The sequence below is a fragment of the Mugil cephalus genome, chromosome 10, assembly GCF_022458985.1.
Source record: "Mugil cephalus isolate CIBA_MC_2020 chromosome 10, CIBA_Mcephalus_1.1, whole genome shotgun sequence".
NCBI classification, from domain to species: domain Eukaryota; kingdom Metazoa; phylum Chordata; class Actinopteri; order Mugiliformes; family Mugilidae; genus Mugil; species Mugil cephalus.
In genome coordinates this window covers 7,012,501-7,039,774 of record NC_061779.1, presented here as the reverse complement: position 1 = coordinate 7,039,774, position 27,274 = coordinate 7,012,501, and the positions used below count along the sequence as shown (strand labels likewise).

The 27,274-nt window shown below is 41.8% G+C and overlaps 2 protein-coding genes across 7 annotated transcripts in view; one reads left to right on the top strand and one right to left on the bottom strand.

Moving 5' to 3' along the window:
* The window catches only part of lonp2 (lon peptidase 2, peroxisomal), a 31,022-nt gene extending 23,581 nt beyond the window's left edge, over positions 1-7,441 (top strand). For all 4 annotated transcript variants that reach the window (XM_047595631.1, XM_047595633.1, XM_047595632.1 and 1 more), the window contains exons 16-20: positions 5-212; positions 635-825; positions 899-2,246; positions 3,330-3,411; positions 6,449-7,441. In XM_047595631.1, the coding sequence (XP_047451587.1) occupies positions 5-212; positions 635-825; positions 899-1,129 (630 nt within the window). In that variant the 3' untranslated portion in view covers positions 1,130-2,246; positions 3,330-3,411; positions 6,449-7,441. The remainder of the gene's footprint in view (positions 1-4; positions 213-634; positions 826-898; positions 2,247-3,329; positions 3,412-6,448) is intronic.
* A 401-nt stretch (positions 7,442-7,842) lies between these two features.
* Positions 7,843-27,274, bottom strand: part of siah1 (siah E3 ubiquitin protein ligase 1) — a 21,707-nt gene continuing 2,275 nt past the window's right edge. Inside the window, exons 2-6 of one of the 3 annotated variants that reach the window (XM_047595637.1) lie at positions 16,963-17,019; positions 16,839-16,866; positions 11,342-11,523; positions 10,410-10,706; positions 7,843-9,022 (exon numbers count right to left, since the gene is read on the bottom strand). In XM_047595637.1, coding sequence (XP_047451593.1) covers positions 8,651-9,022; positions 10,410-10,706; positions 11,342-11,521 — 849 coding nt within the window. In that variant the 5' untranslated portion in view covers positions 11,522-11,523; positions 16,839-16,866; positions 16,963-17,019 and the 3' untranslated portion in view covers positions 7,843-8,650. Of the gene's footprint in view, positions 9,023-10,409; positions 10,707-11,341; positions 11,524-16,838; positions 16,867-16,962; positions 17,020-19,677; positions 20,920-27,274 lie in introns of those variants that run through there. The other 2 variants (XM_047595635.1, XM_047595636.1) reach the window with 2 other exon arrangements.

The following is a 27,274-nucleotide window of genomic DNA, read 5'->3' as shown; positions in this document are numbered from 1 at the left end:
GAAGGTCTCCGAGCGGCTCACGTTGCCCGGTGTGGCGGTGGGCCTGGCCTGGACGCCTCTCGGTGGGGAGATCATGTTTGTGGAGGCCAGTCGGATGGAGGGGGAGGGACAGCTCACTCTGACCGGTCAGCTGGGGGACGTCATGAAAGAGTCGGCGCATTTGGCGATCAGCTGGCTCAGAGCGAACGCTAAAAGCTACCAGCTCACCAACAGTGAGTTCACGTACAGATAAACCATGCCAATTTAACAATATTATAAACCTCTGGGTTATAAATTAAACTAATAAATGTCCAGATATTGGTCATATTTAATCATATTTAATAAACTACAGAAGGTTGTTCATGCATGTGATATCTTAATCTTGAAGTTGGAGTTGAAGATATGATTTTCAATTTCAATTTCACTGTCATTAAGAGCATAAATAAGAGAAAAGTTCAAATAAAACCAATCTTAGTTTCTCAAGTAACATTTGAACTAGTGTTGTGGTTTAAAACGTTTAGTTAACACCACAGGACCAGAAGGCCCATGTCCATTCTCTGATGAGTCACAACTGTTTTGGAGGCACCTACGCTATATTAGCAAGGTGGTCATAATGTTATGCCTGATCGGTGTGTATGTGCGTGTGTTTGAACAGTGGTGGGGGCTCCAGATCCTTTAGAGGGGACAGACATCCACCTCCACTTCCCCGCCGGCGCCGTCACCAAGGATGGTCCCTCTGCCGGCGTTACCATAGTAACCTGCCTTGCTTCGCTGTTCAGCGGCCGATTGGTCAGATCAGACGTCGCCATGACTGGAGAGATCACGTTAAGAGGCCTGGTGCTGCCGGTGAGTTATCAACACACACACACAGATGAATTCTAAGAAATTAAAACTGACAGGATGGATCTGTGCCGCGCAGGTGGGAGGGATCAAGGACAAGGTGCTGGCGGCCCACAGGGCGGGAGTGAAGCGCGTCATCCTCCCCAAGCGCAACGAGAAGGACCTGGAGGAGCTTCCCGCCAACATCCGAGCCGACCTCGACTTCGTCACGGCCGAAAACCTGGACGAGGTGCTGAACGCCTCCTTCGACGGAGGGTTTCCGGGGGCGACCAGCACGAGCGTGTGCCCTCAGCTCACCAGCAAACTGTAGCACACTAATGAAAATACACCATCAGTGAAAACAGGAAAGTGTCTGAATAGCTCGAGAGCTGGTGTCAGCGTCTCTTCTGTCAAACTCACTTAGAGCGTGATGAGTTTTTCCCTCTTCAGCACACGGAGCTGTGGTCCTGACAAGTATTAATCTTTGATATTGTTTAAAGGTCGATTTGCAATCGAGATTTACACTTGCAGATTTGAGGTAAAATAAGCTATAATTCACACTTCTGTTCAGATATACAGATCAGCCACAACATTAAAACCACTGACAGGAAAAGTAAATAACATTGACCATCTTGTGACAGTTCAGATATTTCTTATAGGTTCTTTTATCTGGGCACGTTGTCTCATCATATGAATCACTGAGCCGTAAAATGTCTTTTTTTTCCCCTCCCAATCTCCTCTAAAGTGTCCGAGTGCATTAAAAACTAATGACTATACTGATCGAAGGGAAAAGGACAACAGGAAAATTGATTTGGAGTTAAATGAAAAGGACAAAACACTTTTCTTTCAATTAAACTAAATATTTATTAATTATTTTCTGAGTTGATGTCCTCCAAGTGCAACTAGTATTAAATTGTAATTCCTCCCAATGCAACTAAAAACTGTGACGACGTAGATATGACATCAGGATGCACATGTGTTAGAGTTGGAGCTGAATTAAAGATGTTTATAAAATCCTAAAGAAATGTGTCTTCTCTCTCTTCACGTGTCTTTCAGTGAGTAGTTGTTTTGGCCGTTGCCCACAGGGACAGATCATGTGTAGCTGCTGAAAAGCTCTGCGTCGAGGTGATATTTTTCTTTCCTTTCCCTGTGTAACGACATAATTTGAAACACCGGTGTGCAGTTCTTATTTCCGTATTTGGACAGGGGTTGAAATCCTGACCCAGATGTTGGCTGATATTACTTACAATAACCGATGCAGCCACTTGGGGGCAGTAACAGGCTGAGGATTGTCTCTTCTCTGGGCTGCTTTTATTTTAATTTGATGTTGCGGGGGTTCATGAGGAGGCAAGTGTCTTGCAGGTTTTCCTAGACATCGGGAAATTGAACTGTTGTGCTTTGATGCGTGGACAGGTGCCGCAGCGTCGACAGCAATGGAGACAAATAAGGTAGGGAACATAAAAACTTTTAGCCCCTGAGTGCGGATAAAATATCAGAAATAAAATGACACCACATGTTTTTACATTTTATGTCACGGAGTTTTTTTTTAGGACAATTAATAAACAAATGTAATTCGGCTTTAAATTTTGAAAAACGCAGGTTCTCCTTTTTCTAAGTTCAGAACTCCCATTAGAATGATCAGGTTTTTAGGTTTTCTTCGGTGTTACTTCGGCATTGGTCGCTAATAATATAAACGATGATGCATAGTAAACATAAACTAATAATAGTGAATTCGGCTAACTTCATTTACCAATATATAAATATTTATACATATATATTTATGTTTTTAAGTGTATCACTTTGAGGATTATATCACAGCCCAAATCTTACAGCCTGTCCTCTGCTCACCTGAGACGGCCTTAATGAACCACATGCCAGGATAATAATGTGAAGCTGTGTTTTGACTGAGATTAGCTCTATATCATCAAAAGAAGTAACATATTACGCTTATTATTTGCGTTATTTAGTTGCAACATCTGACGTTTTCTCTCTCTTTCTCTCTTTGCATGCATCATAAACAGCAAGAATAAATCTGGCCTTGAACTCATTATCATTTAAAGTATTCACTCTGCAGGTACTAGTGTGCTTGTAAATCCAAAAGTTTGTGTTTTAGATTTTTTTATTTATTTTTTTATTTTTTTAGTTGTTTAATATTGTTTGATAAATAATAAATACTGTACAAGACAGGACCTTTGAATTTCAGCCTGGACCATATATATATATATGTATAATTATTTATTTATTTTACTGGAATTGTGCTGAAATTCAGAGAAAAAGCTCGATGTTCCTGTTTGATGAATTTACCCACAATGCAATGCACGAAAGGACCTGGTCACAGGTGGAAATATTAATTAGTTCAGTGGAGTAAAGATTTCTGTCACAAAAGTATAAACCCTCATAAACGTCCTCAAAATTACTTTTAGTTAATAAATAGAATCCGTAATAAACTGTTAATATATAGTATGAACATTTTCTGTTTAATCTTCTTTATTCTTGTGCCTTCGTCTGTGTGAACTGGATCCATTTTTTAGGAGGGAGCTGTAATACACCTTTCAGCCACCGGGTGGAGACATTTACTCCTTTCCTGGGACCAACTCGACTTTTTCCTCCGCAGTAAGTTGAGCATCAACTCTTTATACTTAAACCTAGAGTCTGTATTGTACTAATTGTGAATGCATTTTCTTTTCTATTGAAGGCTTCTTTGCAGCGTTCACATAACAAATTATGCCTAGTTGACTCTTGGACGTATAGGATCACATCATTCTCAATGTATACACTGTCCATAGCAATACTTTAGCATATGTTTTTTTTGTTTGTTTTTTAACCATTTTGAACCATAGTCAGCCCAACTGCACTGCATCAGAATTCCTTAAAATATTTCCCCTCTTAAACTTCACATAAGATATATATAAAAAAAATAACAGTTTATTATTTATTACTGTGCACTGTCCCTGATAAATAAACAATAATAATAATCTAAAAAAATAATAATAATAATAAAAGGTGTGGCTTCCAGGAGTTTGTGGTTGGCGCCTGGACAAGAAATAGTTCTCAGCCGTACTTTGCTTCCCATGGATGAATCAGAGGGGATGTAATGCGTTAATTAATCCCTTTATACTTTTATAAACTAAGTTAAGCTAAGCTAACCACATGTTTTGAACACCACAATCTTATTGTATTTCCTTTTTTAGAGAACCCCATCAAAAAAAAAGTTAGGAGAAACGATACCCTCCTATTTCTAAATCATCTTATTACTCAGTTGTTTGTACAGTGCATTACATCCAGAGGTTAGAAATTCATTCATAATACTCCAGATAAACATGTGTTTTTCCTTCAGTGTTACCCTGATTTTATTTATTTATTTTTTTCTATTCAACAGCCCACTTTCCTCCACATGCTCTACCTGTCTGACCTCACAGGCTGCCCTACATCCACAGACCTACTTAAAACCTGGGAGGGCCACAGATGCATTTAGGGCAATATCACTGGGACACATTTTACAGCTGAACCACTGGCTTTTTTTTGTTTTTGTTTGTTTGTTAGTTTTTTTGTATTGACCATACCAGGACTTCCATTTTTCCAGTAACTATTCTGCACTATTAAAAAACAAAACCCTTTTATATAGATGTGGATTATGCCATGCTTCTCAAATCAGCAGTTTAACCCTCAGGCATCCCTTTAATTTAAAACCTTTTTGTAACCTTAGCGGACAAAAACTGCAATAAAAACTTAACAGATTGATATTTATTTCTGATTTTTTTAAAACCACTTCAGCAAAAAACTGCCAAAATTCAATAATGTTGAGGAATTTTAACAATTTAAATGCAAATTGATTAGATGAAGTCACTGTTATTTTTACAAAAAAAAAAAACAAAAAAAAACATGAAAAATTATCTATTTTCCATAAAACTAATGCTGGTGCATTTATTTATTTATTTATTTTTAGATTACTCTTTGGTATGACCAAGGTTATACTAAACTATTGACTTGATTGGATTATTAGTTTTTGTGTAGCTTCACATTTAAAATGTACTACCCTCCTGTAACCTTAGCAGACAAAGATGCCCCATTGACTTCCATTATAACTCAATTTTTTGATCTCTCAGACATAATAAAATCAATCATTTGGTAATATTATTTTTCCATTTATGAGAAAACTGGTCAAATTTGTCATTTTTAGTGTTCAACACTAAAATCATCCATTTCCCCATTATAGGGCCTCCGCCTATGTGTTCTGCTGACCTATTAGAAATATATTTTGTTGAATTTGTGTAGAGGAAGACTTTGTTAAAATGAAGAGGAAAAATTTGCCCAAATGGACAAAAATGTCCCTAAGGTTGCCTGAGGGTTAAATCAAACATTTGAACGTTAAAGGACATTGACTAAGTTAGAACTTCTTGCGCGGCGGTTTCTGTTTAACCTCGAAGTACGAAGGTGAAAGTGCCTCTTGATAAACGAGTATGAATTAGCACTGTCGACATATTTAACCAAAGACTTGCTGAGACAGTTTTCCTCTGGTCGGGGGTTTTAAAATAAACTCACCTACATATTCACACCTGGGAAGATCTGTGAAAGTTTAAGACATTACTTTACACCTGGACAGGATGCTCAGTGGTTTAGTGTTTGTATACTGATGATGGTGAATTATAGATATGTACCTGCACAGGTTTTTCAAATCTTTTCCAACTTTGAAAAAAGCGACATTTACTAATAAATCTCTCTGTCTTTGGACCTGGTTACATCTGTTTTTTATATATTGCCTCTCAAAACAGTGCTTCAACAGATTACTTCATCTGATTTTCACTTTTACTGTTTTGATTTGAGTTTATTGAATTCAGTTTCTTTTTATTTGACTTCGCTCCATTTGTCCTCTTCTAACCTTGTTACTTATCATTACATTAGAGATTCTAGTTGTGATGCTGCAGATCAGACGTTCTACTGAGCTGAACTTTTAGCTCAACTTTAAAGTTTAAATACGACAAAAACAAACGTCCTGAAGTGTAAAGAATAATCTATAGTTCCATGACTAATGATCAGGCGTCTAATGAAGAAGCACGTGTGACAGAAAGCTCCTGAAATGCTACTAAATGGATTTTTATTTATTTATTTATTTTTTTCAGTAACATTTTATGGTCCTGTTTCCATGGACATCAGAGCTGACAACAGGAATAAAAACGCCTCATGTTAACACCTCAGTCAGAACAGAAGGACTTTCAGAATCTGTTCAAAAGAAAACCATCAACCTCTAATAACGTCCTTTTATCGAAAGCCTTTCGACCTTTTCCTTTATCTGCTGGTTCGATGAGTTGTCTCTGAGGGAGAAAACCGGCTTGAACACGATTGTTAAAGTGTGTTGAAACTGCGTTGGCACTAAGCAGAAGAATCCGGGCACGATCTGGGAGAAACGAGTCACTCAGAAATCAATAATCAGCCAAACAGATCACAGATCATATGCTTTGTTATAATGCGCCCAACAGCAAAGTCTTTCATTCCTTCTGCTATTAAGCTTTTAAACACAGACCCCACTCATTTTAGATGAAACACATTACCAATGTGCACGTTTTGTTTCCTTGCCTTGTTTATTTGTGAATGGGATGCAACGAATTATGTGCATAAGATATTTTTAAAATCTTGTTTACATTTTCTCCAGATTTTTCCCAAGTGCATTGGTTTTCCAGCCCGGAAGAAAGACCAAACTTTCCAAAAGGGGAGTCGCTCCATTTGGGAACCGATTCTTCTTCTGCAAAGATCTGCTGGATCGTTTGGGCGGAGCTTTATGCCTTCACAGAATTAACGCCTGGATTAAAAACTCCATCATCTATAACCGTGAAGCCAAAAACCTGCAGCACAAGAAATGAAGAGAAGGCACCAGGTATGAAAAAGATAGATTTATTTAATGACAAATTAAAACAGAAAAAAAAAAAAAAAATAGGACTTGAGGGAGAGCAGCAACATTACTGAGACTCCACACGAAGAGAAAGGGAGAGACGATTGGCTTCACCTCCCTCCCTCCTCCTCCTCCTCAGACAAAAATAAAGGGGAGGTGGGGGGGAAAAAAGAAGAGAAGACTTAGCACACGAACAAGAGGACAGAGACAAATAGATGAAAACAAACCCAACTCTGGAAAGAAAAGGAAGAAGAGAAAAAAAAACCTTCAGAAGAACGACACAACTTGCTTTTTAACTACAAACACTGAAGTTTAGCCACAAGTTTTACAACTGCCTTTTAATTTTTGTTTTTAAAATTTAATACAAAAAATGATAGTTATGATAATCTCCATTGAATAATAACAATAGCAACATCGTAACGGTAGAAACTGTCCCTCATTCCTGGTTGGGTCATCAGTCAGTGGTTGAGGCCGACACAGACGGAGGAAGAGCGGAAATGAAAGGAGAGCTGGGGGCAGGGAGAAATGAGCAGGCTTTTATTTTATTTATTTTTTTGCCTTTTTGACGTCAATCGCTCGCTCTCTCGCACGCACGCACACATACAGATATCAGGAGTTCTTCTCTCTTGTCATACAAAAAAAGAGAACTAAAAATAATTAAAAAGAAACAACGGACTTAAGAAATAAACCCCAAAAGAAATCTTCAACTGAAATGCAGCGTTTTTTTCTTGTTCTGAGAAAAACAAAAAAAACAAAGAACGTTTTCCTCTGTCACTTCAACGACTTCACCTGCACACACACGACCTGCAATGCACAGAGCAGGCGAGTGTCCCGGACCGTCCGCCATGTAGGGAAACGAAAACGAAAAGACGTGTAGCTGAGGGGCCTTTCTTAAATCCATACAGTATGACAGCGGAGTCTAATGACTATCGACAACTATTTAAAGAGCGTCCGGTGCACAATCTTTTAGCCTCGGGGTGGACTGGGAGGAAACCAGATGAGCTTGTGCAGATGTTTGCAGATCCAACTTTTCCCCCGTCCCGGGCTTAGCTGGGTGTGTTTAGGGGATGCTACAGCCATCCATGTCTACTGGTGGACACTTCCAGTCCCAGCCATCTATAGCCATGTCAGGGTGAAGATAAACGTTTTAGATAAAGTTTTTTTTTTTTTTAAATTTTATTTTTTTTTTTAAATGGACTCCAAGTTCCAGTTTGAGCTAGTTAATAGCAGCCAGAGCAGGTCGCAGCCCTGCGTGTGTGTGTGTGTGTGTGTTGGGGGGGTGGGGGTAGCGTGGGAACTGTTCGATCCGGAGGTGGGTTCTGACGGGTACTGAGGTGGATCACAAACAGGAGGAGGGGAAGCTAGATCGCCGACTAGCTTCCTAGCACTGACCAGGAGTCCGTGTTGAAATAGAGCTGGAGCGTTTCCTCTCAGAGCAGCGGCCGGGGGCACAGAGCCGTTCCGTGGTGACCAGCCTCCGAAGCTTTCCGAGCCAGAGGCCGGAGAAGAGCTGTAGTGTCTGAAATGTCTGTGACTGACGGGGGGGGGGGGGAGGACAGAGAGGGGACGCTAAAGGAGGAGTGGTGGGAAATGGCTCCGGGAGAGACGCACACGGCCAATAAACCAGAGTTTGACAAAGTGAATTTGAACAGCTTCTCAGTTTGTGGCGGTGTTTTGAGACCAGTAGAGCGCGAGGCTGCGTGAGCCTCGCATATGTTTGTGTGTGTGTTTAAAAGTCTATAGCCATCACTACACAGTTATGTCCTTGAGTTTATTCATTCATCCACTCATCCATCCATCCATCCATCCATCTCACCCCCTGGGCCTCCACGGCTGCCCAATCAGACAGTCCAGTTCCATGTCTCAAGGGGTGAGGGGCGCTGTGAGGTCACAACTGATTTGACCCCCCTAAAAGATGCCCCCTAACAATCTGTAACTTTTTGACCCTCTTCTCTTGAAAGTTTCTTAGCACATGGAGATGGTGACGTTGATGCCCAGGTTGCCGTTCTCGGCGAACAGCTGTGCGATGGACGTGTCGAACACCAGGCAGTCGCTGTTCATGATGGCCGTGGCGATGCCCTCGTGGATGGAGCGCGGCGTGGCCTCCCAGGTCAGCCGGCGCCGGTGGCCGTTGAGCTCCAGCCGGTAGGCGAAGTTCTCCGCCTGCTTCCGGGTCCCGATGAGCTGCACGATGGCAAAGAACTGCTGGTGTCCGTCGTACTTCTCCTGCTTCTCCAGCACCAGCATGAAGTGGAAGCCGAAGCAGGACTGCATCATTACCCAGTCCACGGCGCCCGGCAGGTTGATGTCTGTGGCGAGGAACACGATGTCCTCCCCCTGGAGAGAGACACACACGAGATACTTTCAGAAAGACACTAACTTTAAGTTAAAGACAATATAACACTACTTTTATCAAAAGAAAACATAAAAGTAGATGCTACTGTGATAGTGAGGTTGAAGCAGTCTCCAAGGAACACACAGAGGATATCCAGCACATCCTGTGTATCTGTCGCCCCATAATGCAACATGATAACATCTTCTTCTAACTAGACCTTCTCAAAGCATGAGTTTGATGTCTGTGTTGCACTTAAAGGCTCTGCCTTGTCCATGCTGGCTGGTGTGTCATTGCTTACTGCGAGACATAACAGAACTGAGCTGTCATTAGTTCCACGTGTGCCCTCCGTAGTATGACAACACAAAATGTGTCCTGTAAACAAGCTCCTACATGTTAGAAACTCCACGCTGTACTAATTACTTTGTGGTCTCCATCAGGGTTTGAACTATGTGGACAAAGGTCTTCCAGTCTCTCAGAAGAGATGAAACAGGCTCCTTAAAACACGTGAAATAAACAAAGAAAAGCCCCCTTCTTACAGGGAACACTATACGAGATATAATAACGAAGGACAGTGTGTTTTGCTAAATATAATGAGGTGAATGATTTAAATGCATCAGATCAGTGGTTTATTTAGCCCCTCTTACTTGTATCTAAGAAAGGCTGGTCCTGTACTTCAATAAAGCCAAAAGTAACTCTTTCTTCTCATCACTTCTTTTTTAACACATCTATGTTTCTCAGACATGTAGTTTCATTCATAAAACAGTGATACTGTTTGACCAGATCAAAAAAAATCTAAAATGTCTGTAAAATGTCTGTATATCTCATATAGATTGGACTGTACATTTTTTTTGTAATTCTTTACTATGTCATTCTTATTCTATTTTTAAGATTATTTTATTTTTATTCTTATGTCTATGTCTTGTTCATATATGTTCTTTTTTATCTTGGGACTCTTGGACAAAACAGTTTCCCTGTGGGGGTCAATAAAGTGATCTTGAATCTTGAAATAATGGAGAGCCACATCAGAAAGATTTAAGTTTTTTTTTGTTACTTATCTCTAGGATTTTATTTAATATGCACAAATCTAGTTTTGACAACCTGTGATCTCTAGCGCCCCCTTAGGTCGTCTGGGACACCATCAGCATCAAGACCATGTGTAGGTCTTTGCCTTGTGGTCCAGCAGAGGGCGCTTTTAAAATTCCCCATCAGTTTAGGTTTATGGAAATCTTAAAGGTTTTTTGTTTTATTTTTTTTTTAAAAAAGCAACAACGTTAAAGCCAAAATGAGAACAGAGCTTGTGCCTTTCTAACTACATCAAAATCCTGGAGAACCCAGTCCTAAAACAAACAAACTGTGTGAAAGAAGCTGAGGTTGGAGTCCGTGACTGACCTGCAGTGTGGTGATGGACTTGTGCTGGTGCATCAGGTGAGGCATGACAGCGTCCAGGGAGCCCTGCCACTTGCAGGAGGCGCCGGGGCAGGGGCAAGAGTACGGCCGGAACTCGCAGAGCTCTTCGTGCTCCGTCTTGTCCGTGTGAGGCAAGGTGACTTCGCAGCCCGACGAGGCGTACTTGCAGGGGAAGAGGACCGAGTTGGCCACCTTCTCCATGGCCAGGTTCCTGATGGAGCCCAGGGGCCCTCGGCAGGTGGGGCAGCAGGTGAGCTTGGGTCGGCAGTTGGAGCATACCTGGGTGGGGACAAACGATACGCGTTGATGTCTTCCCCCCGCTTAAACAATACGGACACAAAAAGAGCAGGGATCTCGTTTATCATTGTTTATGAGAAGTGGCAGAGCTCAGCGTAGGAAAGAAACACCACACAGATTTCAACTGACTGGCCGGCCTTTAATCTTTTCCTGTGTGTTTTAGTAGTCAAACATCAAGCCAATATCAATGCTTTGGGTCATGAAAACATTTATATTTCTGTGTCGTTTTGTTAACATCTGAGATTATCTTTAAAAAAGAAAAAAAAAGTTAAAACTATTTATCCTGGGAGTAGATGACAATTTGTCTTAAGGAACTTTACAGGTCCTATGGGTTAAGGGGAGGGGCCCCTGTGGATCTCGTTGAGTTCCAGTGGAACCAAGTATTTAAGTTAAAACCTTTAAGCTTCTTGTCCCGGGCCTCATGAAAATCTACTTTCCACAATTTATCTTTGTGAACATCACTGATACTTAAATGTGCAGATGATTTGCTGAACTTAATCCCCGGACCAATGTGCGATTACTTTGGTCATCAAAAACCATGGTAACCAGTCCCCCCCCCGCTAAAACGGGAGAACTGCTACGGGCTCTGGTTGTGTTCCAGGAAGCTCAGCTCATACCAGGTGTCCGGACTGGCACTGCAGGATGGGAGGAAGGACATAGTCGAAGCAGACAGGACACTCGAACAGGCTGGCCAGGTCACTGTTGGAGGCTGTGGTGCCTGACAGGGTGGGCACGCGCTGAGAGGGGGGGCACTTGGAGGTTCCTGTGGGCAGCGCGGTGGCAGTCTGGCGACTCATTTCTGGTAATGACAGAGAGCAGGCGGGTTTCAGAGGATCGTATTACACGGTATCACACATGAAAGGTCGCTGGCTGGTTGTCTAGACCTCTCGTGGTAGCACCTCTTACTCAATGCCCATCCACGAGGCGAAGCAGCTCGCTAAAAAGAGATGTGGTAAAAGAGATGATGATGATGAGTGGGCTCAAACTGTAACTGTGGTTAAAAAAAAAAAAAAAAAAAAAAAAAAAGCTTGATGCATGTACAGAAGCTGAAGTCGTATTGTCTTATATAAATCAATGTTTTCCAGACGTTCAACCATATCGGTTTAAATTCTGATCTATGAAGCTGATCATCACGTGAGAGGGCAGTAATTCTATCAGGAAGTCAGGAACAGCTCTTCAGATTGCTTCCTAATAAACACATCTCTCCTCCCTGCTCTGGTATCTGTTATCATCGGTTTATAAAACAACTACAACAGGTGCTGGTTCCACTGTGTTTGCAGTGCCATTTGCTATTGACACGTTTATTTATTACTTTTTAATTCGATCCAGTTTAACAGCACCACAAACGACATCCTCCTAAATGATCATCTAGTTCATTTACCACCGAACATAAGAAAACAGCGAGGTCAGTGTCAGCTTCCAAGATAATACGCTGTTACTTGATAAGCTAATCTACTATTTTATTCAACGCTCGCTGCTCTTTATAGATCCTGCAGCTACAAAAACTCAGCAGAGTGCAATCGACTGTACGGTATGCACATCACATGCTTTTTAGTCATCAGTAATAAAAACGTCATGGTCCGATATCCAATAACTTGACACACAGATGGATTAAAGAAAGATTATTTACTGAAACAATTCCCTGCAAACTAATCATTCCACCACATTTCCTATTCCTGTGAGTGACGCAGGTGTAAACACGGCGCGTTCCTGCTTCAACGCAGTACGTTTGACTTATTCGTCCGTGCAGAGTCTGGCAACAGAAGGGGTTTCGATTTTCTTTTGAGCGTACGTCTCTTTAAGAAGAATATATGCTCTCTCATTGGCTGGCATAAAGAAGTATGGGACAAAGTTCGATGTGGTGCTTCATTATCAGGAATTAATGGACGATGCAGAGATAAGGAACAGTCAGACTTGCATTTGAGGACGTTTTTCCTTCACAACTGATTAATTATCGATTACAGACAGCTTGTAAACATTATCCTACTCATACTATTGTCACTAGTACAAGAACAAAAAGGTTTTCACAACCACTAAGTTTCCCCACGTTAACAACTGACAGTTTGACCAATCAACTAAAAAGCTCAACCAAAAGGAAACTAACCCACTACGCAGGATGAAATGCAGCTACATGATAGATTTTTCTTTCTTTGGCTCAGCCACGACCCAGAAAGCTAAAGTCAATAACATTATATACCATTGTCCCAATTTAAATAATTTGACTGTATGTTGCTGTGGGAGGTTTACACTGTGGTGTTCAGGATACTAGGCACCGAAGGATTAGGCGTCGACGTGCTTTAATAACATGTAAACCCGAGGGTTTGACTGCAGCCATGTTGCTATTGTTATTCACTTTACATGCAGGTTGAGCTAGAGCAATAATTCAACAGCGACGAGTCAGAGCTGAACAGATTTTCTTCGTCACATGTATATAAAAAGAACAACCAGACAGTAAAGTGAACTCAGATGGTGTGTGTGTGTGTGTGTGTGTGTGTGTGTGTGTGTGTGTGTGTGTGTGTGTGTGTGTGTGTGTGTGTGTGTGTGAGGAGCTGCTGTTTCCTATCATGCTGTGTAGTTGCCTTGGTAACGGGCTTGTGGTTAAGTATGGGATGGCCTGTGGAGAAGAGAGAAGGAGAGGGTGGAGAGGAGGAAGCAAATATGACGGACATGAGTAGTTATGTGTTGCAGACGAGGGGCAGGAGGAGACAGAGCTATGATATGAAGGGAGGAGGGTGGAAGAATCTAAGTGGATATGAATCAAGGAGTATGAGTTAATAAGATTTAAGGAGAGAACCCATGTAACATGAAAAGTGAACAGGACTAGGAAACGACCAAATAGAAAGATGTTTAAGTGAAATCCCTCCGTCCCCAACCGACTGTGCTACCTGGCGTAGCTGATCCTTTTTATAGCCCTGCCCACAGACAGAGGCAGAACAGACGCGAGAGAGTTTGGGAGAGAAGAGTGAAAATGAGACGAGTCAGGTGGCGAGACAGTGCTGCAATATGTAGACAAGACAATTCAACAGCTGGGAAATTAACACCCACCAGCGAAATGCTGCCAAGGCTTTAGTCACGGCAGCTCAGTGCCTAGCACAGCAGCTAATTTGACGATTTAAGAAGGTGTTAAACTGAACACAGTCAGCTGTTAGTCAAGCCGTCAGGCGCTGCTAGGGATACAGTTTCTCTGTTTTGCAAGTGAATTGACTGGGTTATACTATTCATACTAATTTGTGTCATTTTTTTTAGAAAGGGAAAAGCTTTCTCTTTTTTATATTTTTAAAAACTAACAACTAAAATATAGGGCCGAGTAATATTTAGCTTTAATGCTCCTAAAAGAATGCCGTTTACGCATTAGTGATTTCCTGTAGACAGTTTAGGCCACTCCCAGATGATTTATTGTAACCCAGTACACCCATGAATACCGAATGGGATGCTTTTATCAACATCATCATTATCTATGTAAGTATCCCTCTTACTTCTAGCTTAGCTGGCAGCAATGCAGCAGGCAGGCCTGCTAGAATAAAGCTTCTCTGCATGTGCACATGCACACTCCAGCTGCAACACCAGCTGCAGAGGTAAAGCTGGATTCTGTCGGAGGCAGCGTTAGCTAGCGGCCCCTGCCTGCCTGCCCGGCTGCATGTAAACACATCTGCTGTGATGGAGATACAGCCTAAGCAGCTATTAATAGAACTTCTTAGCTGGCTAGCATGCTAGCAGCAGCACTAAGAGCAGTGGGACCGAATTAGCTCAGGACATCGAGCTAGGCCAAGGCCAGGGTCACAGTCAGCTAGCATGCAAGCCTGAAATATCCAACAGAGTAGATCCACTAACTTGACTAATACAGAATTTGAACTCAAACAAGATAGATGCAGCCATAAAGTGTGTGAATAAATGCATATTTCTGAACTGATATCATCTTTATAAAACCTGTAAATAGGAATAGCTTTATTGTGTGTGTAGATATACAATGAGAAGATCAATAATCATTTGAGGGGGTGACTATGCACAACGGTAAGCAATATCAGTCGGCCTTATTGCTGCATTTTTCCTGTTTTCTAACCATTTGAACCATATTTAAAATGACTTGCGTACATGAAACCCCTGCCTTTGTGGTTGCTGTCCAGCTGCTTCTTGTTGCTCACACTCTCTCTGACACTATCCCTGCTCGGGCCTCTTCTGACCCTTCAGGAATGAAGTAGGCTTCATTGTTATGAGAAAGAAAAAATAGGCCCATGGGAATCTTTATTTAGGAATATCAATGGTTGGCTATTCTAACAACCCTCCACCTCTTCCTCCCTCTTCTTCTGCCCTCTTTATCTTTTGAAAGTAGGCTGCAGTCGTACCTGCTCTCTTTCTGGGTATTCCAATATGTCAGATTTTGCTCCAAATTCGATGACTTTAAGTAGGTTAATGTTCATTTAAGAAGGCTGTGTGAACCCTGACAGAACAATAATGATGGAATATGCAAGTTAGCTGAACTGGTAATCATGTATACTGTGTAAGTCTCCCTTGTGCCTCCAAAACACAGAATGGACATGATCCTTCTGAATATATCGTTGCTGGGCCCCCGTGGATCATCCCACAGATCCTTGATCAGTTTGGGATGAAGTGAATTTAGAGTTCCTAAACTGTTTGTGTGTGTGTCTGTCAGGCAGCAGCCATCAAGAAGCGTCTTTGCTTCCCAGCAGCACACTGTATTGTCACCAGATTTTCCATGTTGTTTATATTTCCCGTCTGTGGTCATAATATTATGCCTGATCGGTGTACACTCAACCACAACTAAATTGCACTGACCAGATATGAAGAACTATTTTAATCTCAATTCATTTTGGAGGTGTGCAAAATAATGCAGGATGTTTATCAATAAGTTAAGTTTGTCTTCTGTGCACAATGATGCAGCCAGCGCTACTGCAATTACCGAAATCATTTTGTGAGACTACCAGCTGCTTGTGTGTCTGCAAGAGGAAGGAAGTTTGTTGTGCTCTGGGTGGGGGCAGATTGGTACTTCTGTCACACAACAGTACACTGCAGTATCATTTTATTGAAGAATGCCAACTGCATTACTGAACAGTACAGATGTATGCCAGAAATACTTTACTGAAATAGATCAACGCTGGACGTCAACCAGGAGGCCAGGAAGGGGGAGCTGCTTTTAAAGTCTCCGGTATAAGCACACGAAATGCAGTGTTTTGTTTCAACTGTGAGAGTTTTTAAGATTTTGAGGTGGTGTAGTATAGTGAATTTATGATTTGACTGCCGGCAGGGAATCGGTCACTGGTGCTCAACTCGGTTGTAACTGAACATTACTTCTGATATCTGAGTTAGTGGAGATTTTCTTTAGTGGTTTTAGAGGCTTGAACGTTACTTCTGATCTTCCCTCGCTAACAGTAGCATGGCAGCATGTAGAGCTGTAACATGCAGCAACATGTCCAATAAGAGGGTGTCAGTGGGGGGATAAACATAGCATCACTTGTTCAGTTGGCACATAGGGGGCCAAGGAGGTGACACTGCCAAGATAAAGGCTAAGTATAGGCATGCACGGCACAGCAATCCTTTGTTGTGAGCAGGTGGCTTAGAAATGACTTTAAACAGCCCGAATGTACTATTTACAGAGCTTCTGGGCTTTACTTTTTTACAGTATGGAAACTGTAGACTACTAGCAGCCCATTAGGAATGATTCCTTCTCAGAGACTCTGATAACAGAATTATACGTTTAGCAGAAATGGAGCCACAGAGGTGTGAGAGACGAGTGAAAACATGAGCGCAGAGAGGCTGAGGAGACAGAGTGAGTCAGCTAACCAGATAGAGGTAGCCGTGAGCACATACTGCTGTGTTAAGAGGGTGGAGGGAAGGATGACAGAGGGAGAGAAGCAGACAAAACAATGACTGAGCATCCAGATCTTAGTGTTCCCAGAGGAGCAACATAAAGGGAAAGGACAGGAACGCCTGTCCAGGAAACGGTTTACTTAACAAAATAGAAAATTTAAAGGATGGTAACAGACAGAGACATCATCTTGCAAACCTCTCCGTGTGCTGCACAGGAGAAAACTGTGTCTGGTGCTCCCCGTGTGAGGCAAACTAAAAGCACCAAATTCTCAACAGGAAACAACTCACCATACTGCTTGGAGTACAATAAGGAGATCTGAACACAGACACAGTGAAACAGCCTGCTGAAAAGCACTGTTGCAGTACAAAATTGTAAATGAACATGGCAAAGAAACGACACGCATTTACCCACCTTCGTCCATAAGATTTCCAAATAAGGCTTTCGTCTGCTCTTGAAATGTGGGGACCTCTGAAAAAGAGAAAAACAAACAGACTTTAAGAAAAACAGAACATCCCACGGCAAGAACGCTACTACAATAAGAGTGAGATAACAGAGTAAATGAAATACTCCGTGGTAAAGCATTCTTTCCTGGCTAGAGAACGCTCGCCTGGCTCCGTTGTTTCTGAAAGTGTTTCAGTCAGCGCAAACATGTCAATTAGCGCTGATTTTTATGACATCTCTTTGTCCATAAGGCAACAAGGGATTAAAAAGGGCTCTTCCCATCTTGTGCACTTTCATAAATTGGACAGTGTCTCATTCAAGGCATTTAAGCTACTTACTTCCCTGCTAATGTAATGTACTTTGCGTGAGACTTGTACACTCATTGATTCAGACTGCACTGCCTGTGGGCTCCATATTCTTTTCCCAACACAGTTAATGTATATTTCATAAAGCCGATAACGCTGCATCCTCTCGTCAAAGCACATGATAACGCACTGTGTCAGCATCGTGATAATCTGCTGTCTACGCAGATATTTCATACATTTTGCTCGGACGTGCACATATACACTTTTTATCACATATCAGTCAATCAGGACAAGAAAATCTCTGTCTGCCATTAACACGTGTGTAATGGACACCCATCATTCACCATACAACTTAAAACAGCGCAGGTAATGTGCTGCGTGTCGGTAAACTTTCAAGCACCTGTCATCACATCTGCAGCTCTGTTAAATGATCTCTACTGAAACTGATGTAAACAGAGGCATTGCAAGTCACAACAAACTTCAACACCTGTGCTACAACATTAGAATATCTGCACTGACTCAAGAGATCACTTCTTTCCAAGTCGCTACTTCCTCATAAACAAAAACTCTAATCAGAATAAGATTATTAGTATGAAATTTGAACATCAACAGTAATTAGTCTAACACGTCAAGATGCATAAACTTTAACAGTTTCCGGTCTGCACCTGCAAAAATGTTTTGCAACACAACACATCAAGCAAAGCTAGGAGGTCAAACGTGTATTTTCTAAACAGATTGCGCCTGCATGTCTTACCTCAGATTGTATTTGACTGAAAATATAGCATTGCCTTTGTTTAGGAAGCACAGCAACTTTCCGTGAGTTGTTAAGATCTAAGTGCAACCGCAACCAAAGTTTACTGGCAGATAAATAGCAGAGTCATGTGACTGAGGCAGTGATGTAGCTGTAGATGTTCTATCCTGTTATCAACACTCTTATAGTGTTCAAATATTTGTCCTTTAATCATTTCTGACACATTAGTTTGACTCTCCCCAACAGGTCACAGCGGAAAGTACGAAGTTGTGACATAGACTAAATATAAAGACTGACAGCGCAACTGTCTTTAAAAGTGAAGCCAAAACAAGTAGAGCTCCCCCTGGTGACTGACTGCAGTATAGGTCATAAGCTCCACCTCCTCCATGCTAGTGGATGGGATCCGGACTGAACTAAAACACTAAAACAGATGTCAAATAATTCCTTTTTGCCCTCATTATAGATGGTTAATATAATGCTGATGCATGTTCAAATGCCAATTTTCAGGATAAGTGTCATTTTAGTTCGTTATCTGACGCTATAGAAACAGGACATAATGCCAACAGCTCGGTAAAACAGTCCCATGGGGCTTTTTTTAAAGTAAGGATGTGCCTGTATCCCTGGGAAATAGCGTCAGTTTGGCCTGTGCAAGGATGAGAGGACATGCCGTCAGAATATTATATAGCTGATATTATTGTCCTGCTCTGATTGTTGACCTTGATTATGGGGTATGTGTAGTCGCTGTTGGGCTAAAAAGAAACAGCACATTTTCAAGCATTCCTCCTACTGGGGGAAAAAAAAAAGACTGAGTTTCGTGCATCTACATCTCGGCTAATCAAAGCATCTCGACCTTTTCAGAATCAGGATTACCACCCTCTTTTCTGTGTATAAATTAAGTTTTCGTCTTTCCTGGCAGAGACAGATCTCTGGGGAGCAAAGTCTTTCTGAATTTAACACTGATCCAAGGGGCTTTTCAAAGCCTGTAGCCATTTCTTTCATGAAAACGACATTAACTTTCAGTCGCCAAAGTTGATCTGCAGCATGTGTCAACTCGCTGTAGACAAAACATAAACACATACATTCAAACACTCCAAAAAGGATACACACAGAAAATAAGGACTGAAAGGAAAAGAAACAAGCAGGGAGACAAACAACTGGAGGGAAAAGATAAAGATATGGAGCGACGCAGAAGAAAGACACGAGAGGGATGAAGAGAACACGAGTCGAGGGGGAGGCAGAAAACAAGCTCGGCTTCAACACAAATATGCCATTCTTTGTTCTCAACACATGGCCCACTCCTTTCTCAGCTGCACACACGCACTGTACATTTTTCATACACATCACACAGTGTAATTCACAATACATAAAGGTGACGCCGGCTTAATGCACCCTCTGTACTGTTCCCCTCACACACACACACACACACACACACACACACACACACAAGCTATTCTGTCACAACATACAGTACACAAAGCATCAATTCTTCATCCAGACATGAGCGGAGTTACAGCGATATTTTTACAGCTTGGTTGCAGCTACAAGGACGGTACTAGAACACGCAGAGCTGACAAAGAAAACGAGGAATGAGGACATTTCATTTGCATTACAACTTTAAAGCGCATTCACCTTTAGTCCTGTGCACGTTCCTTGTGGCTACACATGAGAAGAGTCTGAACAAGGAGTTCCAGGGAGGAGCTAGCAGAGCTACGCTAGCCGGCTTCGATTTCACTTGGACCACAGACATAGAGGTAGAGCATTTAAGCAGCCCCTCAGTGCCATATTCCTCTGGCCTTTTCCATGGAAACCACACACTGTTGCTGCTGCTGCCTTAAACACACCACGAAACAGAGGATCATATTTCTTTCTGCTGCTCCCCCGTTAAGAAGGCATAAGCTCATGAGATTCCAGGGGAGGCTGTAATGAAAGAATGAGGGCTGTGTGCAGCCAAGGGCAAACAGATCCTCGAGAGCAGAAATGACTGCCTATAAGGGACGGGGGCAAAGAGGACCAACAGGGAGCAGGTGTCTGGAATTAAGCCTCTTAAAAACAATCCTTTATGGTAAATTCCACAGTCTCCCAGTCCTTAAAAAAAGTCAAACATAACAGTAGCTGGCGTCCTGTAAGCGAAGCAGACATCCATCAAACCTGCCTATCAGGCCAAACTGAATGCCAAACACGAAAGTAACACCAGTTAGGTAACTGTGTGCTTACGCTGCAGCACAAAGAAGCCACGACACAGATTTACTTTCTGTTGTACAGAAAATGTAGTCAACAGTCGGTAAGCAGCCTGCCTGTGTGTGGTCAGCCGGCCACTCCCTCACTTCGCCGAATCAGGATCTAGGAACAGAAGGTAATGCGAGGCAGTTTTCGCCAGGGCACCGTAGATTCTCTCCAACACCGGATAATTATCCTCCGCAACTTCCACCTTTGTTTCTCCCGCTGCCAAAATCTTCACGAACAGTTTGGCACCGCTACGCTGCAGCTTTTAACAGGTATACGCTCTTCCAAAATCCTTTCCCAAAATCGCTGGCTTGCGACAAAAAAAGTAAAAATCCCACAGCAAGCAGAGGGCTGGTTCAATGAAAAACAAATCCTCCATGGTGTACCGGAGTTACTTGAAGAATAATCCTTCACTGATTGGAAAACAAAGCGCCGCTCTGTCGATTTCCCAGAGACGAGGCTCGCGAGGGAAGGAAAGGGGGGAAAGTCCCGAATGGAGTCTCTCTCTCTGGCTGACTTTCTGCTCTGCGCTTTTGTTCAGCCGATGTGCTCTCTGTCCCCTGGAGTGTGGTAGGTGTCACTGCTGCTGGGTGTGTTTGTGCACAAGGCAGAGAGCTACGCTAAGCCGGCATCCGATGTCAGTCCAAACAGAGCATGCTCACTCACACCCTTCTCTATTCTCTCGAGAGAAAATACTTAACCACACCACCCCCCCCCTCCACCACCACCTCCTCCTCCTGATTCTCCTCAGACTTCAACTTGACTCTTACACGTTTTATAAATCCCAACACAGTTTGTTACATGTCAGTTTGTCTCCATTTTCCTTTTTTACGCCTGTGCACTTTCTTGCGTGCCGTCTCAAGCCTGCATATTTTGCCCTCGTTCTCCTGGATGGACATTCTCTCTCTCCCCCTCTCTCACCAGTGTTTCTCTCTCTCCCTCTGCCCCCTCCCTCCGACTGGCTCTGGGGTTGTGCTAGTCTCAGATTTCAGCCTTGTCTGGCTGCAGGCTGTACCACCAGCTGCCCTCACTGACACCATACCTCACTTTCTAACTGGCTTTTCTTTCTCTCTATTGACTTGCATAGTTTGCCACATGCAATAACCCAACATTCAAAGTCACACAACAAACCATTTGAACTATTAAAACTCAGAGGGTGTGGGGTACGTTCCAGGCTCAGGCATCGAATACAGGTTTTCTGAAACTGGCTCTTCATCAACGATTGTTAAATAGAACCATTCTAGGTATGTCAAACGTTCACTCCCTCCTTTGCTCCTTACACAAGCTTAATTTTCCTGCACACACACACACACTTCTGCACACATAAACAAAACTCCAAGCCAACCAGAAAAATAAGGCCAAGTAAAAAAGCAAAATATTACTGTGAGCCAGATTCTGTCTGTCAGCAGAAGAGAAGTGATAGCTAGCTGGGTGCACATAGATGGGGACACACTGGCCTCATTCACATGTAGGATTAAAATGCGTCTTGGGTGATTCGATTCCACAGATCTCGACACAGATTCAGCTGCCTCCCAAACACAGATTGTGGCCTTATACAGGACGTACTGTGACTGGAGGAGAGGGTGCAGGAAGGGCTGTTATGATACACTGACATAATGCTAACTGACATCGACTATGTAAACACGTCTATTTGCAGGGAATTCATCCCCAATTCTGGTGGCTCCCACCATAATGCTCCGAAGCTGTTGAAAATTATACTTTAACTGAATAAATAACTCAACAAAACGGAGAGACCTAATAAATTGTATGGTTTGTAAAAAAAAGAAAAGAAGAAGAAGAAGAAACAGTCTACCACAGGAATACAACCACTAAGCACGATCTTCTCAAGAGAAAACATCCTGCAGATCTCCAGTCCTAAAACGACGAGTAAAAGTATCTGGACAATTACTGTCTCCTTTTTGGTGTTCCAAAGATTCCTTGCAGCGTTATTATTTTTGCATTTTAGACAAGAATTTAAGGAAGACTCACTATACTGAGACGTTTGTGAAACCTTCCCCAACACAATTCAACAAATCAAGCAGAAAAATAGTGTTTAAAATGTCTCTCACAGTTGGTCTTCGGCCAGTTATACTTCCAGGTAGCAGGGGTGGAAAAAAACAAAAAACAGGGCTTTAAGAGTGATCTCTGCTTAATCACCAATACAGTTCTTTGTATTAATAAATATCCTTTGAAAGCTTTTTGTCTATGAAATGGCAATAAAAAGAGTTGCTCTTCTGTTTACAGTCACATAAAAAGCAATACATCCTCACACTGAGACTGAAACCAGCAGAGTTGGATAATAAATGACAGTATTTTTTAAACTACTCCTGGATTCTGGCTAAACTACAAGTGAGACAGACGGACTCCTGTATTCTTTTCACAGTCGTTACACCACATCTGTTCCCATTATCACCAGACAATATAAACATAATGCAGTCACAAATTCAGCAGCAGAAAAAAAAAAAAATATGGGCACAAAGAGAGCCCGCTGTGAGCTATAAAACAGCACTAGTGACACTAGCTGATGCTCAAAGTGTGTTATTAAAGGGGCAGGGCAGCAGATACAACAATGAGCCATCTGGACCGGGCAGCAGTTCATCACCAGCGACCCAAACACTTCATCAGCTACAGTCACAGGGGTTCACAAAGGGGAAGACGGAAAGACGGGGAGGAGACAGAGAGAGAGACTATTTACATCTTAAACATGTTTTGGCTGTGCAGATGTCAATAAAGCATCACTGAACTCAAATTAAGGAAGAGAAACCGATGTGTTAGAAAAAAAAAAAAAAATAGCATGGCTTTGGCAAGAAGGTTGTGAGACAGGGCAGGTCTAAGATAAGCACAAGCTCACATTTCCATATGAAGTGATGCCTGCTGTCCTTCCTCTTTACAGTCCAACTTGTTCTACTACAAAATTAGAAGCTGAAATAAGGCCATCCGTTGATTACATCAAGCCTCCGAAAAAGGGAAAGCACAGGACAAACTGTCAAAGATGTGCCATTTATCAGTGCTCTGGTAGATCTAATTATCACATTAGATGATATTTCTCCGGCCTCAATTGGTTTACCACCACTGAGTACATCCTGAAGTTCATTGTCATCATCAAACCTATTTGGCCACTGTGGATAATGAATGACCCCTTGATTGTAAATCAGCAGGGATGGATGTCCAGTCCATTTAACCTGTAGATTACCATCACTAAACCACTGTGGCAACTGTGGCTACAAGATGTAGCGTGAAAGTAAGCACACAAAAGCTAAAAGATGACGGAAAATACAAAAATCCTGTGTGTTCTTGGAAAATAGAGTAAAGTAAATCCAATTGCCCTAAAGCATCTAAAACCCAACATGTCATGTTGACTACTTTATGTTACCCCTCAGTTAATGAGCCCTAGCCTGATTTACTGCGGGTTGCATTATGCCCGTCTTGCCTACATCTCTCTTAAGAAAAAGTAAACTACTGTTGTTCCAAAAGAGAAACCTCAGACTAATCTAATCCCCGAGTGAATGAGCCAGTGGAAGTTTTGTACATACAAGTGAAGAGGTAATTCACTTTTAATGAGAGGTTTTCCTATCTGGCGTCAAAGCAAGGTAAGGCAACAGGAGAAGCCTCTCTGAAAACGCTGCGTGTGGCCACAAGCGTTAGTCACATATTCTGGATACAGGTTTGTTTGGATCTTTTTTTTTTTTTTTTTTAAGACCAGGTGCAGTCTCACCCATACTGGTTCAAGACTACTATGAAATAATAAGTACAGATGAACAGGTTCTCCACAGACTGTAACCTGCTCTTATATCTCATGAAGCCTTTTGCTCCAACTCCACCACTTTTCCGCAGATGGAAAAACAACTGAGAAACAATGCAGCTTAGCAGCATGTTACCATGGAGAAGCCACACATAACAGGGATATCAAGGCAGAGGCAAGACCCGCTCCACACAAACTAAAAAACGTCACACCTTGTGTTTTAACACACAGACATAAACGTGCACCGTATACACACACTCGCATAAAGAGAGTGATAAACCAAGCAGGGACTCCCTTTGGCATTAGTAACAGATCTAGAATTACCTCACCGTTACCGAGCCAATGAGTCACTTCTGTCTCTGGTTTTCTCTCTCACACACACTCATCCACAAACACCTCGTGCATCAGCCGGGCCTAGAACAGCTGTCACTCCTGTGTGGATGAGCTGAGCTCTGTTCACTGGACATGTGCTGCGGATGTGCCAGGATAGTAAAAAAAAACAAAAAACAAAGGTCCCAGACAGATCAAGACACATGCAGCATCACAGTCATCACTATATTAAATATGGCCAGAAAACATCTAAAATAATGATGCATGACTGTATTATCACAAATATTGTAATATTTCCATTCCCTTTAAACAGTCAATTAACCACAAATATGTGTTATAAACTATTTCTAGCCTCCTACAACAGGAATTGTTCAAGAAATGTCAAGTAAAACATGTCCAGCAGAGGTGATGTCTCGTCTTGTGTCAGGTGACACCGTTCATGCACGAGCACACTGGTGGTCAGGTGACAGCGAGAGCAGCAACAGAAGAAGACAGACAGCTCAGATGGACCACGTGAAATTCAAACGCAAGATGAGCAAAGCAGGCTTTTTGGGAGAAACTATGGAGAAAGTGACACCGAGGAAAGACATCGCAAAAATGTTAAATTATGGCCAATCTACTCAAACATCTGAAGTGTATCAGAACACGGGCTGACAAATACATTACAGCAAAAACAGCTTTAGCACATATACTTACATTCTCCAAGTGTATCATTTAAATTAGCACATACATTACAGCCAGACAGAGTCTATTATCAATTTCCGTGCACGGTTTAGGTTGGACCTTTTGTGCCAAGAGTGGTCCCATGCTGGCCACAGCCGTGTACCTCAGCTGCAGCTGGTAAAATCCTTAGCTTGTACTTGGTAGATTTAAATTCAAGGCTTTTAAGGAAATTACTAATCGATAACACGTTAAATATCCTACACCAGATTAAACTGTCTCAAGTTCTCCTGTATGACGGACATATAAACCCTTAGTGTTGAGGCAGCGGACATCTTATTCCAATCAGTTCACGCATGTATAACCTCGACTGTCAGAGAACATATGTGGTTACATCACCCAGGCTGCAGAATGTACAACATACACATCTGTACCTACAGGCAGCTAGTAGAGAGGACAACCAAGGTACAGAGTGCACAGGTTCTAGCTGCTGTTTACTTTCCTGGTGCAGAGAAATTAAAATGTGAAGAGTGTTAAATCCAGCATACTGTTAGTGTATTTAGAAATGCTTTGCCTCTGGAACCAAGAATGACAATATTGCATAGTAAATAGGGGTAGGACACCTGATGAGCTCTACATACAAATACAGGCACGACAATAAACCCATATTTATTGCCGTTTATTGTAGCTACGTGTGTGTGTAGAGTTGTGAAGTTCAATTGACAAAAGGCTTAGTGTTTTTGTTTTAAGTAACGTGAACATTTAAAATGTTTTAGTATGTTAATTATTTGATCACACACGGTTACTCATAAGGCAGTGATCAAATTCGATCTTCACTGTTACAAACACATACTACAACGTCGTTAAAAAAATAAAGCAGCAGGAATCAGTCAATGAATCAATCCACACAGAAGATCCACCAGCTAAGATTCGCTGTTGGTCACACAAAGAAGATGAAGATGTCATCCTCAAGTGATTGGTCAGGGCAGCCACCTGCTGGCATTTTGCAGACAAAATTATTATTTGAAAATGTTAGTTGCCGTCACACACCCTTAAACAGATACAAAACAAAAATGCAAATCTTACTTTTCTTGCATTTTGGCGAGTATGGGGATTTCACAAGATCAGCCTTTCCGATCAATGACATAACCCTCCATCATCTTGACATCTGTCAGCATCCATCCACATATGAAAACCACCCAGGTGGCTACATTACCAAACGACTAAGCCGCTCTAAAAGCTACGGAAAGCCCTAGGGTCAAAGCAAGTTCATCTCCGTTGCTGCATTATGGACAACCAATATCATACTCTGCACAGTCGGCATAAAAACAAGATGGCTTTTATTTGCACAGGGCACTATATGCATGCAGGGGCGATCAGCCAAGTACAGGCTGAATGACTGACATGCCCATGACTTGCCCATTAGAAACAATGGCCATCCCAACTTTAACCTGATAAAACATTCAGAATAACTGAAAACATCCACAACAACATTTTGTGGTACAGCTCTGGGCAGAATTATTTCAGTAAACCATCTCGTACCCATCTAAAAATGTAATGACATCCTAATGCTGAATACTATTTAGTTTAGCATTACTGCAGCTTAAAACAACAAACTAATGTAGCGTGTTAACAAGGTGATTAAGGTGGAAACAACAACTATAAAGCAACAACATTTAATTTTTTAATCATCTAATGTGTCCTTTATTTACACTTACTATTAAAGAAATGGATTGACATAAACCACCTGCAGGCACGAGGCAAGCCAAAATACATGTTACAATTAATACAAGCTCTTTTGCAATTCCAAGCTTCAGTAAAACAAAAAACAAAACAAAAAAAAAAATAAAATGGGACAATTCCTGTCCTAATCGATGCCATGCAGCTCTGAAAATGCTTGAAAACAAAAGGTTAGAGGAGCAGATTATACTTTCCATCATTTCCATTTGAACATGCAAATCATCCAAAGACCATGAGACCAAAGCAGTCTGAGTAATCTCAGCATACAAAGGCAAACAGTCTACTGTGGACACTGCTGGACGAACCTTATATCATCAATCTGGTGGTAACGATGCCCTATGGTCCATATTATTGCAAAATAATTTGATATATGTTAACCAATACCAGGAAAGAAATTAATTAGCAGTCAAAGTGAGAAGAAAATTCATATTATAATAGTGTACATTTAAACTGTTGCTTCATGTTGTTTTAAACAACACGCACAGGACAGAGTATCACTTAAAAGGACAAGAATGCTTGTTTTCAAGACGT